Raw genomic sequence first — 14369 nt, 5'->3', positions numbered from 1 at the left:
CCTAGCACATGTTTGTAGTCTACGCAGATCTGTGTGTGCTGAACCTCTTCCTGTGACCACTGTGGTTATCCCCTCTGGCAGTGCTCACCTAAAACATTGGGAGACAAACTGCTGGGAGGGGGGAAGATATTGGGGAGCAGTGGTGTAGTGCAACCAGGACTCACAGGAATGCACCACTACCCCGAATTCCCTGTCCCCCCTGAGCTTAGCTGCTGTCCTCACAGTAGCTGGGGGAAAAGAATTTTCCCAGCAACAATATATTGTCCCCTGTTGTAATGCAAAGTATTTTATGATAGGGATGTATGATAATTTTGTTTCATTCTGCACATCACTTAAAAATGCCCTCTTTGCAATCCTGAACACAAACAGAGCACATTTTCTCCAAAAATATTCACAGATTCCCAAACTTGGCTACACATTCCCAAAATGAGTACTTGGTAAATGCACCACTTTCTCAAAATGCACACATTTTAAATCGCCCACATTTTAGTCAATAAGAAGCTGTCTGCCCTTTGGTCCACCTATGGTCCACCTAGCTCCATACTGTGTGTATGTATCATTTCATGATGATGCTCTGTGATGTGGCTTGGGTTACAGGGTTCTGCTATGGATCAGATCTTGAACAGGGGTCAGGTTGGTCAGGTTTCTGAGGAAGCAAGACGAAAAGAGATCACCACCCTAGAAAGCTCCAAGTAGGGCTGATCCCCAGGCAGGGGTGTTCGTATATTGCTCCAACAAGGACCAGAGCAAGACTACTATATAAGAGTATAGTTGGGTTTAGCATGATTGGTCCCACCTCCATACTGGCTGTGGCTTTGTCTCCTAAAGGGACCTCATTTTAGCAATCTCAGGCTGCAACAATGTGGGAGTGGCTGTGGCATACTTGTTTCCTCATGGCCCAAGTCCTCAGAGTCTGGGGATGGAAATGCGACCTCCTCTGAATGCAGAGGAGCTGACCTGTGAGGCATGCACTCCCCCACTGAGCTACAGCCCTTCTCCACTGAGAAAGGCAAATCCCTGTGTCAATTATCTTACAGCCTAAATTTTGCCAGAGGGAGTGGGCGGGGGGGGAGGACAGGAAGAGGCAAGGATGACAAAGGATAGACAAATGCAAATGAATTTACATATGTGCAGGCTTTGTTTCAGTTGGAGATGCTAACTAAGAACCATCATTTACACGTAGACAATGCTATAGAACATAGCGTTCAAACTTTGAAAACATTACAATTTGATTCCCCCCCCCAAACATTTTTTGTGTTGTGCTCCTGAGCAGAAGTTAAAAACAGAACATTAAACATTAAAGAACATTAAAGAAAATGTCTTATAAGCTTGCAGTTTCTTCCTGCTGCTGCCAGCAATAACAGCATTATTGCCACTTGACTGGTACATTGAAGACACCAGTATGTTCCTTCAACTTAGTTTTCCCGGGGGAACCCGTTTGAGATACATGGCAATCAGAATTTGAAAATGATTGCTGATGAACCCAGTGCAGCCTCAAGACGGCAGGAGACTTCTGATGACTTGCCCAGATGAGGTTCAAAGCCAAGGTCGCATTCTTCAGCTGTACGGAAGCATTGTGCCCATGTGGCGTAAAGGATCTCCATTCTTGATGGTGGCAATGTCCCAAATACGTGCAGAAAAGGGAGAACATCAACTATTTGAACTGCTTGGCCCTGACTTCCAAGGCAGCAGTGTTATTTTCCATTGTAGATTTTCTACCTTAGCTCATGTTACGGGCGGGGGGGGGGGGAGCAAAAATGATATCCATGAGGAAGATAACCATCCCAATTAAAAGAAGACCCTAAAAAGTGTGCAGAAATGTTATTAACGCAAGGCGGGGGGAATCAAAGTTGCTGCTTGTTTTGCACTCTATAGGCCTTCTTCAGGGGAATATTTTATGCCTGATGTAGCTACACAGAAACAAAAGTTTTCTACAACCACCTTAGATGCCAAGGGCGCTTTCACCTTTGGGTGGCACAAAACTAGTAGGAAGGAAAGAGGCTTCTAACGATTACAGTACATTCCCATTAACAGTCCTGGGCTTCTGCAGAAATATGGAGTACCTTGTTTTCTATGTTTCAAGCAGAGAAGTAGGACAATAAGGAGCAAGAGAGAAGACAGAAGGGAAAGAAGAGATGGGAAGGAGCAAGTGGGGGGGACAGTTGCGTGCTCCCCCCTTGGGCCGACGTCCAGCGAGAGGGCTCCCAGCACTGCCAAGCAGAAGCCACTGTGTGGCTAGTCCGTCTTTTCTGTCTGAATTCCCTCCCATTTGCTGCAGGGCTGCAATTTGCCCCAGTCCCCCAGGGCACCCCCAACATCACCTCTGCCCCAGGCCCCATAAGCACTCCGGGCAGCCCAATGGGCTATGCATTTGGCTCCTTCCCTTCCACCCTTTTGCAAGCAAGTTAAGACACCTTTTCTTTCGGCATGAGCTTGTTAGCATTCAGCACCTTGCTTCTCCTTTTCCCTAATTGTTGTTTTGTTTTTTACTGGATTGTTTTCAAATAGTTTTTATTGACTGTTTCAGTTCACTTTATTGTTAACCGCTTTGAAACTGATGGCCTTAAGCTGTTAAGCTTGCTAACCATAACTAAGCTTGCTACGTTAAATAAATAACAAACACAGTCCTAGCTTCCAGTGCCTGCCGTGTGCTGTGGAAAGGATCCCAGGTGGCTGGCCGAGAAAAGGGCTCGCTCGCTCTGGGCAAGGACAGAGCCTCTGCTGGTCTCACCAGTCTGACTCTGCATAATGTACTTACGTACTTATTTATTTACAGCATTTTTACAGCATTACAGCTCTTCAGCCCAAAAGGCTCCCAGAGTGGCTTACAAAGATTAATAATAAGACAGTCCCTGACCTCAGGCTTTCAATCTAAGAGTCATGAAACAAATGGAAAAGGGATCAGAAGGGCGGAGGAAGAAAGCAAAACTCGGGCACCAAAGTTCATATAGGCATTCTTTGTGGCAGGGAAGAATGAAAGAAGCTTGCTGCAGCTGTCCCTTCTAAGGCACGTTTATGTGATCCAAAAAGGAATTAATAATAATACTGATAATTAATAATAATAATAATATCATTAATGATTATACTATAATAATAATACCAGAAGAAGAAGACTGCTCTTTCCCACCCACTCACCACCCTGTTACCTAGATTATCTCTTACTTTAGAAGTTGTTGATAGATTTCCGTGCTGTGGAATTTGCTGCAGCCTTTGCTAGTACCGCCTCACTTGTCTGTCCTGCCTCAAACTGGTCAGGATGGTGCTGGCATGGCTGATTTCTATTGCTCTTGATCCTTTGGCCTTATTCTATTGGTGGAGCCCTCGCTGTAAATGGGGACGGGAATGTCCTACTTTGAAAATCTGTCCAAGAGTTTACAGCTACATAGGAACTGTTTCTGAAGTCTGTTTCTCTCCCTGCCCCTGTTTCACCAGACCTCTGCTCAGCAAGCCTTGATGGGGACCATCAACACCAGTAGACATGCTGTTCAGCAGGCACAGGCTGACCTCACCGAAGTCGATAACCTTCCACCGTTAGGAAATGACATGGTACACTCAGCTGGTGGGCAGTGGAAAGAGGGAGGTGGGCAGCTGGGAGAGCTACTTGTGCTGGATTTTGTGACGTCTGGCTCTTTTGGCCTTGCACCCAGGCTTCTCTTGGCAGTCCTTCCATATTTGGGAAGGTTCTGTAAGAGCAGGCTGTTTCACCAAGATGCAACACTATGCTAAATCCAGCAACCCGCCATGTGCACTCGGGTACCCGCCGCTGTAGGGACTTGCTTGATTCCCCAGTGTGTGAATGAGGCCTTGTCTGATCTTGAAAATATATCTTGTTCTGAACAGCTCTTGCTGTCATGCAGCTCCTGTTCATTTTAATGGGATTTGTGCAAGAGAAGTTCCTATTGATTGTGCCCGGCTGGGAGGTCAGATGCATCTGTCTGCCATTCTGCAGCCCTAAACGCAACATCTGCTTGCCCGAGGCAGCCGTCTCATGGGCCTCGTGGCCTGGCCGCCCCTGGCTTGGACATGCTGCCTCTCCCTCTCTCGGCGGAATTGCTGCTTCTTACTGTTGTCTGCTGAGTTTGAATCTGACTTTCCTGCTGCTTTCCAGGCCTCCAGAGTTTGGGTTCAAAACAAAGTGGATGAGTCGAAGCACGAAATACACTCTCAGGTTGATGCCATCACCGCAGGAACCGCCTCCGTTGTGAACCTGACAGCAGGTAAACTGGCAAACACTGATTTCTGCTGGGGTTGCTCTTGGTTGCATGGCCTTTTCTGTAACGCCGTGTTGGCTTAGGAGATATCCCAAGGAGGGCTGATTCAGGTATAATGCCAAATCATGGCTTGACACTACAAGCCTTAGGATGTCAGGAAGCTGCTTCATACCAGGACAGACTATTTCTCCATCTTGCCAAGTGCTGTCTCCTCTGATCAGCAGTGGTTCTCTGGGCAGAGAAGATGCTTCCCCATTATCTCCTGCCTTTAACTGGAAAAGCCAGAGATGGAACCTGAGACCTTCTTTCTACATGCCAAGGATGTGCTCTACCACTGAGCCGCAGCCCCTCCTTCAAGGACTCTTGGGTTCAAAGGAAGTGAGGCGGGGGGCTACCAGGAAGAGGGCCTTTTCTGCTGTGGCCCCCCAGCTGTGGAATGAACCTCCCTAGAGAGTTTTGCCTGGTGCCTGTGTTGTTCTCCTTCCGGTGCCAGGGGAAGACCTTTTTATTCTCCCAGTATTTTAGCATTTTAGCTACCTAATCTTTTAGCTCTGCTGTTTTAAATCTGTATTTTAAATCTCTGCATTGCTGCTAGGTTTTATTCTGGCTATACTGTTATTTTGTGGTTTTAACCTTTCGTATTTTATATTGTTTTATGCTGCACTCTGTGGTTTTAGTTTTTGTGAACCGCCCAGAGAGCTTCAGCTGTTAGGCAGTACAGAAATGAAATAAATAAAATAAATTCATACACTCCTCCCCCTCCCCCCTCACACATGGTAACTCCCTCCTTCCTTTCCTGGTCTGGAGCAAACCATGGTTTTGCCACTTCATCCAAACCCACGAACTATGGGCAGGATCCAGCCGCGTCATTCCATGGGCACAAATGATGTTATGCTAGTGGAAACTAGGGTCCAAAGGACGCGCAAGAGGAAAACCAAACTAAAGTTACATTTGCCCAAGCGCAGTTGCGCAAGCAGTTGTGCATTCTGCTTGCGCAACCATCATGCAAATGCTTGCATAGAATTTTTGTGCAACCCGTTGTGTGACCAATGGCACATTCCACTTGCGCAGCTTGTTGTACAATTGGTTGTGCATCCACTTGCACAGCCAGTTGCAAAAGCATAACAGGCAACTGAAATATTCCGCAGAGCTCCGCGTGCGTTGTTTGAATTTGCGAAATGAATGACGCTGTCGGATGCTGCCCTGTGGTGTGCGCTTGCCCTGCAAACCTGGATTAAAACGTGGCTGCTGGTTTGCATAGAACAGCAAGCCGTGGTTTGCTTCAGCCAGGAAAGGTGGGAGGGAATGGCCCTGCATGGGGGGGGGGGGTATGGGCAGGGGACTCCCTTCCGGCCACTTTTGGGACCGTTGGCTGGAGCAGGGACTGCTCAGCTGGGGCAGGGACTGCCTCAGCAGGGACTGCCTGAGGCAGGGACTGCCTCAGCTGTGGCCACAGAGAAGAGCTAGTGAGCCTGCCGTCGTCCTTTGTTGCTTCCTCTAGCAGCCTTCTAGAGAAACAGACCTATAATTCCTTGGTTACTTAGGCAGCTGTTGCCAGAGCAAAGAAAGGGGAGAGGTGCAGTAGCCGAGGTGTGCGGTCCTCCGCCCTTCCTCTCCGAGAGTGCAGAGTGAGCTGGTTACTGGCCAAGCCTGCAGCAGCTCCTGTGCAGTCAACTGTCCTGGGGGGGTGGGGAACCCCTCCCCATGCCACCATTCCAAACTGGAAGAGGAGGGAGAGCATCCCCTGGGCTGAAGGGAGACGTGAGCTGGGCGTAATGTGGTGAAACAGTTGTCCTGTGAATCCACCTGGTTTAACTGGGGTCTTTGCAAATCCTCTTTTCAGGCCTCCTCAGTCTGTTGCAAGAGAACAGCATGCTCATTCTGTTTAGCTGATAGAGAACTGGGTTATAAATATGAAACAACCAAAGTGGATTACAATAAAAACAGTGCAATATAACAAAACCATGAATACATTAGAAGGACAAACAACAACAACAACAAAACCCGTGAAGACTTGAACCATAAGAGGAAACCGTATTAAAACCTCAGCAAACCCATCTTTAAGCAGCAGGTTTCATCTTGACTTGAGAAGCGTTTTCATTTTCTGACATTCGTGGCTAAACCTTCATGTTTGGCAGGTGACCCAGTAGACACTGACTACACGGCCGTGGGCTGCGCCATCACCACCATCTCTTCCAACCTCACCGAGATGTCCAAAGGGGTCAAGCTTCTTGCTGCGCTGATGGACGATGAAGTTGGAAGCGGGGAGGACCTCTTGAAAGCTGCTCGGACCCTGGCGGGAGCTGTTTCAGACCTGCTGAAAGCTGTAGAGCCGACGTCGGGAGAGGTGAGGCCAAAGAGCCAGCTCACAACCGGACAGCAGAAATGCACTCAGAGCTCTGACACTAGACATTAGTAATGGAATAAGGTGAAATCTGCAAAGAACGTTTTGAGGGGTGCTACCCCTCAGCAAGCTGGGCTAGCCCCTGTAAAGAGACTGAGTAATAAAGAGTGGGCCATTTCCCCCTGGCAGTTGTTTGGGTCTTTCTATCCTGCCAAAGCTCAGTGTGGCGGAGCCCCTGCTTTGCATGCAGAAGGTCCCAGGTTTGATCCCCGGCTTCTCCAGGTAACGTGAGGGAAGATTCCTGCCTGAAGCCCTGGAGAGCCGCTGCTGCCAGTCAGTGTCGACAATACTGGGCTAGATGGGCCTGGGGTCTGACTCAGCACAAGGCAGCTTCCTATGTTCCGATGTTCCTGCCCGACGTAATGGCTTCCCATAGGTGTTTGCTCTTACTAGAACCTGGCTTGAAGCCAATTCTCAGTGCTTCTGCTTCAGCACTCTCTGTCACTCTCCCCCCCCCACCCCCAAAGGATATCCCAACTGTCAAGTCATAATCTGTGCCTCCCCTTAAACAGGGGAGGATTTCATCAACTGGGCATGCTCAGAACTTGCCCATGCTCATTTCAGTATGGCGCACGCACGCACGCACTCACGCACACAGCCTGTCAGGTCTTCTGTTAGATTGCAGATGGTCAGAGCTGCATTTTCCCACTGAAATAAAAATTCTGATGTTGGTGGGTGTATCAGGATTCCTCACAGACCTGCAGATTTACAATTCCATTCCTGAAATCTAGCATCACAATAATCCTTCAAACAAGAAATTGTTTTTTCTTTGGATTTTGCCATGAGCATTCATTTTGATTTTGAAGATGGGAGTTTGAATTTTGAATGTGCAGAGAACTACTATGAAGTTGCGGCTACCTAAATAAGCGTAGGATAGCACCCTTAGGCCCTTCCACACTTTATGTCCCCTGATTTGAGAGAGGGACAGACATAGAAATTTGCAGATTTTTCTAGTAATAAGGGTGCCTTAGACTATGTACCAACTTTCAGGTTTCTATCTTGTAGAGAAGCACCGTAAGAGTTCTGATATCCCAGGAGCGACTGAAGTGGCTCACTATTTATTTTTTATTTTATTATTTTATTTAGTAAATTTCTTAAGCGCCCATCTGGCCAGTCACCCGGCCACTCTGGGCAATGCACAACAGTACAATCCAAAACAGTAAAATCACACATTAAAACCTCATCTAAAAATACCCTAACCCACCCCAAATGCCTGCCTGAACAACCAAGTTTTCAATGTGTGGTGGAAGCTCATTAAAGAGGGGGCATGGCGGAGATCCCTAGGGAGGGAGTTCCACTACACATGATGCTGGCTCTCTCCTGGTTTCTGAGAACTGATACTGTGTTCCGCTTGTGGCAGTGAAGCCTCTGACACTGACTGGTTGAATTTTCGCAGTGAATTGGCACATTCAATTGCTCAGAGAACTAAACAACTTTTTGCAGTCCGATTTCTGTGAGGAAAGGGGAAGCTGTCTGTTTGGTTGGGATTAAAACCTCGCATAAGAATAGGCCAAGGATTGGGAAGTGGTCCCAGGATGTAAGGAAGGGAAGGGACAAGGGACCCCAGAGGCAAGGAGGCTGTAGGAAAATCGGTAATAGACTGAGGGAGTGTAGGTGAAGAATGAGACATGAGGAAAGGGGAACAAGAGACGTTTGTTTCAGCAGGACTTGCATAGGACACGTTCTTAGCAGAAGGTGCTCTGTGTAGTTTAGGCTAGCATAGGAGTGGCTCATTTTGGATAAGAGGCCAGCTATGTCCCTTCTTCAATAAAGTGCTTTGTGGCTGTTCTGGGGGGAGAAAACAATCAATGTGAGAATTCTACTCCCTTGAAATAGCCAAATAACTTCACCTAATGTCCTGTTGCTCTGCATCATCCCAGCCTCGCCAGACGGTCCTGACAGCTGCCGGGAGCATCGGCCAAGCCAGCGGAGAGCTTCTCAGGCAGATCGGCGAGAATGAGACAGATGAGCGGTTCCAGGTAAAGGCTGCATCTGGGCTGCCCCTCATCCAGCTTGGGCTCAGAATGCCACCGTAGTCCTGTATATAAATTCCGATTGCAGTCCAGTTAAAGAAATGCAGATGGACTCCTCCTGTGAGCATTAGCCAATTGCTTGATAATCTCTCGATTTAAATTTGCATATGGGTAAGGTGATATTGGTGAAGTGAGAAGCAAAAGTTCTCTGTTTTTAGATGCACACGTGTCGTGGCAGGCATCCGCCTGGAAGAAGCATCCCATCTGTGCAAGAGAGGAGGAGCAATTCCTCTTTTTGGATGGTGCTGGCCCAGTTTTGCAGCTTTTGCAAATATTGAAAACAACAACAGCTGCCCAATTAATTGGGGACATGTTTTTAATCAATTCACAGTGCAATCTTATACACAACTACTTACACGTAAGCTCCATTGAGTTCAATGGGTCTTACTTCCAAGTAAGTGTGTACAGCAGGTGTGTGGAACCACAGGCCCAGAGACCTTATCTGGCCCTCCAGGGTTTCCCAGATGACTACGCCCCTTCCCTTGGCTCCACCCCCTTCCCCCATGCTTTTGTGCACTTTTTTCCCCCATTCTAAATGTCAGTAGGAGTTTAAGCCAAAATATATGCTGGTATTTTGCCATGCCCCTGTTGTCTTTGGCCCTGCCCACCACTGGAATGCGGCCCCTGAAAGCTTATCCAAAATGGGATTTGACCCTCAGCCTGGAAATGGTTCAACACCCCTAGAGTATAGATTGCAGATTAAAATATTTTTAATCAATTTAATCTAATGGGTCGATTAAATGTTGCAACCCTGATATAAACATCAATACCATAAATATGTGTCTTATTCTTATATGTACCTTCTGCTACATCAAAACAGCAACAGCAACAACAGCATCAAACCTTGTAGCATTGCATGCAAAAAGTGCTTTGACTTTTAGGTTTCAAACTTGACCCAATTTAATTTTTATTTATTAAATTCGACCTTGTTGGAATTTGTCTTTTAAAAAAATGTTTTAACTGTTTTAACCTGGTGTTTTATTCTCTTATCTTGGTTGTTCACTGCTCCGAAATCTTCTGATGTGGAGCAGTATAAAAATATTGTAAATAAATAAGTAAAATGTGGTTGATGTGCCCTTCAGCAACGGAGGCTGGTGGCTCCAATGTCAGTGGGGTGGTGAATCCGCTCCAGGTTTCAGTCAGAACTCTACACTTAGAGTTCTGACTGGTTCTGACTGAAACCCGGAGCAGATTCACCACCCCCCGGCAGGATCCAGCCGCCTCCACAGCCCTTCAGAGTGATGGAATGTTAAGTCATCCTCCGACATAGCCGCAGAACCCTCCTTTCGCTTGTCTTCTCGCTTCCCTCTTTGCTCCTCTTGGCTTCTGCTCTTCCTCTTCCCCAGGATGTGCTGATGAGCCTGGCCAAAGCGGTCGCCAACGCTGCCGCCATGCTGGTGCTGAAGGCAAAGAACGTGGCCCAGGTGGCTGAGGATGCGGTTCTGCAGAACAGGGTGATTGCCACGGCGACGCAGTGCGCGCTGTCCACCTCTCAGCTGGTGGCATGCGCAAAGGTATGGCTGGGGTTGGGGTGCCTGGCCCTTCTGGAATATTCCGTCAGCAGTTGCTCACAGGCGGGTGTTTGGGAGAAGAGGACGACAGGCCTGGATTAGCAGATAGGGAAGCCTCTGCCGTGAATGAAGAGGCTCTTCTTGGGTATCGCCTCACCTGACAGGATTCACCCTAGGGAACAGTTAGCTAGCAGCGGAGGTCAGGGGCTCCAGTGTCAGTGGGGTGGAGACTCCGCTCCAGGTTTCAGTCAGAACTCTAAAGGACCTTGGATATCACCTTTCGAGTTCTGACTGGCTCTGACCGAAACCCAGAGCAGGTTCACCACCCTACTGACATCGGAGCCACTGGCCTCCACTGCTAGCTACCGATCCCTTTACGTGGCTTATGAGAGACTGAACTCCCTCTGTTCAGAGCCATAGAATGGTGGAATAGAGTTGGAGGGATCTTGGAGGCCATCTAGTCCAACCTCTTCTCAATGCAGAATCTACAATGCAGGGCGCAGCTACTGTATCCCTGACAGATAGCTGTCCGGCCTCTGTTCATTGCCCCATGCAGGTTCAGCAGCATGTAAACGTGGCGTTTTATCAACTCTTTTTCGAGCCAGCGTGGCATAACAGTGAGAATTTCAGACTAAGGCCGTGGAGACCCATTTTCAAATCCCTGCTCGGCCATGAAGTTCACAGGTGGCCTCTCTCTCAGCCTAACCCACCTCGCAGGGCTGTTGACAAAACATTTTGCAGGACAAAATGGGAGGGTCTCCGCTGTGGAGGATGGGCAGGCTCGAAAAAAAAGACTGAGCTGTGGCCAGTTTCCCTGGGTGACCGGGTGCCCTGTGTCCCCACACAGGTGGTGAGCCCGACCATCAGCTCCCCCGTGTGCCAGGAGCAGCTGATAGAGGCGGGGAAGCTGGTGGAGCGCTCTGTGGAGAACTGTGTCCGAGCGTGCCAGGCTGCCACGGACGACACAGATCTGCTCAAGCAGGTCAGTGCGGCCGCCAGCGTGGTCAGCCAGGCCCTGAACGACCTCCTGCAGCACGTCCGCCAGTTTGCCAGCCGAGGGGAGCCCATCGGGCGCTACGACCAGGCCACAGACACCATCATGTGCGTCACCGAAAGCATCTTCAGTTCCATGGGAGACGCTGGTAAGCTGCTTGAATGGGATGCCACCTTGGGTCACCGGGCAGGTTGGGGCAGCCCTTCACTCTTCACATTTCCATGTTGACCAGGGCCTACCTCACAAGGTTGTTGTAAGGCTAAGATGCAGTGTGACATAAAGGCCAGGTGTTCCGAAGCAGCAGTATTTATGTTGTTTTTGGGAACTGTGACTTTTGTCTTGATATGTTTCGTTCTTGACATTAGGGGGGGATAAGCATGCTGGCAAAGCCATGCGGCAAGCTGTCCTTGGAACAGCAAAAGCTCCGAGAAATGTTAGGAGATATTCGCTCATATGACAGGCAAGCTGTGCACCATCTAAGTATAAATGAAAAGGTGCTGGTACGCCAGAGTGGACGACAGGCTTACAAGGTTCCTGGGGAGGGGTGGGAAGGAGTGGAGCAGGCAGGCTCAGGAAGCGGTGGGAATTCAACAGGCAATGCATTTTGAATGTGCACATTTGCCTTTTCCCAGTTCAGACTACTAGTCCAGCCAGCAGTGGCTCTTCAGGGTCTCTGGCAGGGAAAGAGTCTTTCCCGTTGCCTGCTACCTGATCCTTTTTTAGCCGGAGTTTCTGGGGACTGAACCTGGGACCTCCTGCTTGCAAGGCAGGGGCTGGACCACTGAGCTATGGGCCTCTTAAAGGAAGGCGGCTCTCCACATTAGAGGAGGCGCGCTCCTCTCGGGCGCTGCTGTGTCCCGACCATCCAGCCAGGGTGCTTGATCAGTGCCGGCTCCAGTTTTTTGAGGGCCTTGGCAAGACACCCTCCATGGGCCCCCTTCCGCAGTGAGTCTCCCTTCTTGCTACCGTTGTCCCCAGCTACTCCTCCTCCTCTCACCACTGCTCCCACTTGCTTGCTTGGCAGGCAGAGAGCCGGGGAGCCAGCGGGCCGCGGCATCTCCTGCTCCAACGTCTCACCACCACCATTGTTTGGGCCAGAGTGAGAGGCAGGGGAACAGTGGTGCAGCAAGTCCAGAGGACTCTTGTCAGAGGGCCCCTGCTGGGCTGTGGGCCCTCAGCAAGTGCCCAGCCATTCCTACCCTTGAGGCTGGCCTGTGCTTGATGAAACTTGTAGGTCCCAAGCACCTGTGAGGGAAGACGAGGATATGTCTGAATGGGACATTGAGGGATAAAGGAGAGATAAAAAGCAGATTTTTAACTCAATACTGTTGTAGGTGAAATGGTACGGCAGGCCAGGGTATTAGCTCAAGCGACTTCGGACCTTGTGAACGCCATGAGGTCAGATGCCGAGGCGGAAATCGACATGGAAAACTCCAAGAAACTTCTGGCAGCCGCAAAACTTCTGGCTGATTCTACAGCCCGGATGGTTGAAGCCGCAAAGGTACTCAGGACAAGTCACTAGGATGAAGGGGATGTCCAATACTTTGGATGTCATTTGCATGGATCGTATAAGTAGACCTACTCTGGAAACACCAGCGATTTATTTGAGTTCTGACAATTTTACCGAAAGTACTTTTGGTGCCTTTTAATCTATTTTTGGTTTGTTTGGGGAAATAAAAGTTGCACTGTTTCCTTATCCTGTTAATGAAGTCCTCTTAGAAAATTATTAGACTTTCATAAGGCACGATAAAAAGAAAACAAACTCAGCAATATAATCTCTAAAATAATAAAAGCAACAGGCAAACACTAAAAAAGCAGTTAAAATTTGTAAATAAAACTTAAAAGCAAAATGCTGCAATATCTGGTTATTCCTTACTGGCAGAAACATACATGCAAACGTGCACACAGATATGTGGGTATAGATGATACACAGGGGCTAGAAATCTGTTGGTAACTCATCGAGGCATTTGAAAGGGATGTTGACCCAATTTCAAAGCCTGTGTTGATAAACCAGAGCAGTGATAGCCAATTGTATTGTCCAGTTCGCTAATTGAGGAACCAGAACCACTATTACAGGGAGGTCCTGGTCTGTACAAAAAATTGACATTGCGTGGCGGTAAGGACTTCACAGATACGGAGCTCATGGGGGCTTGGGTGGTATAAGACCATCTGTGTTGAGGGATCCTTTGAGCTTGCACCCCAGGCAAGACAAGTGTTGTTTTTTTCCTTCCAGAGTGTGCATCTAGGGACGTATGAGAATTTTGTTTTTGCTCTTAAAATATGCAAGCACGCCCTGCTGAAAGCCCTGAATGCAAGCGTAAGCATGTCTCCACCAAAAACGTTTGCAAATTGCCGGCACGTGCTTGCATTTGATTTGCACAACTTTCACAGTTCGATTTTGCACAAACTTCCTAATTTGTGCAAATTTCCCCTGTATACTAAATCAGCCCTGCTTTAGTCTATGGAGGAAAGTTGCACAAATATCACATTCAATCGCTTCTCGATTTGAGCAATTATCTTGTTCGCGCAGAGCAAGTAGCTATCGCAAACGCGAACAGGAATCGAGTACGAGACGAGTGGCAAGACGGTGCTCAGAGAATCCTAGGGATCTCCAACTTCACTTGGCCACCTATCCCTATGTACATCAAATCACAGTACAGTAAAGATGTTGCATGAAATGTACAGCCCTATTGCTGCTTTTCCTTACAAGCAAAAGTGTCAACTAAAGTCTTCCCCGCATAAGCGATTAACATTTGGAAGGGGCACAGGGTTGGCTTAGATCACCCTTCCCCAACTGGAGCCCTCCAGTCGTGTTGGACTGCAATTCCCATAATTCCCAGCCAGCATGGCTAATGACCATGCTGTGCAACACATCTGGAGGGCACCCGGCTCAGGGAGGCTGGGCTAGATAAAGATGCTCCAGGGGCCATTTGCCTGCTGTACGTAAACCAGAGCCTCAGAAGCGGCCCTCTCAGTGTGTCCAGCTGCAGCCGTGAATGCTCTTACGGATGTTGTTTTGTTTCCGCCAGGGAGCTGCAGCCAACCCAGAGAACGAAGACCAGCAGCAGAGGCTCCGGGAAGCGGCCGAAGGCCTGCGGGTGGCCACCAATGCAGCTGCTCAGAACGCCATCAAGAAGAAAATCGTGAACAGATTAGAGGTGAGAATGCAGCCTGGGGCTCTCTCTCATTTTTATTTTTTACTGTTTCTAACAAGCC

General features: G+C 48.6%; 1 protein-coding gene across 1 annotated transcript in view; it reads left to right on the top strand.

Moving 5' to 3' along the window:
- Positions 1-14369, top strand: part of TLN2 (talin 2) — a 215501-nt gene that overhangs the window by 128347 nt on the left and 72785 nt on the right. The window contains exons 15-22 of the mRNA XM_084816675.1: positions 3433-3546; positions 4109-4217; positions 6350-6558; positions 8496-8594; positions 9995-10162; positions 11007-11301; positions 12488-12654; positions 14183-14311. Coding sequence (XP_084672801.1) covers positions 3433-3546; positions 4109-4217; positions 6350-6558; positions 8496-8594; positions 9995-10162; positions 11007-11301; positions 12488-12654; positions 14183-14311 — 1290 coding nt within the window. The remainder of the gene's footprint in view (positions 1-3432; positions 3547-4108; positions 4218-6349; positions 6559-8495; positions 8595-9994; positions 10163-11006; positions 11302-12487; positions 12655-14182; positions 14312-14369) is intronic.

The sequence above is a fragment of the Heloderma suspectum genome, chromosome 11 (genome assembly GCF_057233095.1).
Source record: "Heloderma suspectum isolate Gila_16-S chromosome 11, 16-S_ref, whole genome shotgun sequence".
In the NCBI taxonomy this organism is placed as follows: domain Eukaryota; kingdom Metazoa; phylum Chordata; class Lepidosauria; order Squamata; family Helodermatidae; genus Heloderma; species Heloderma suspectum.
The sequence above is the reverse complement of the archived record's forward strand: the minus strand, read 5'-3'. Positions and strand labels throughout refer to the sequence as shown.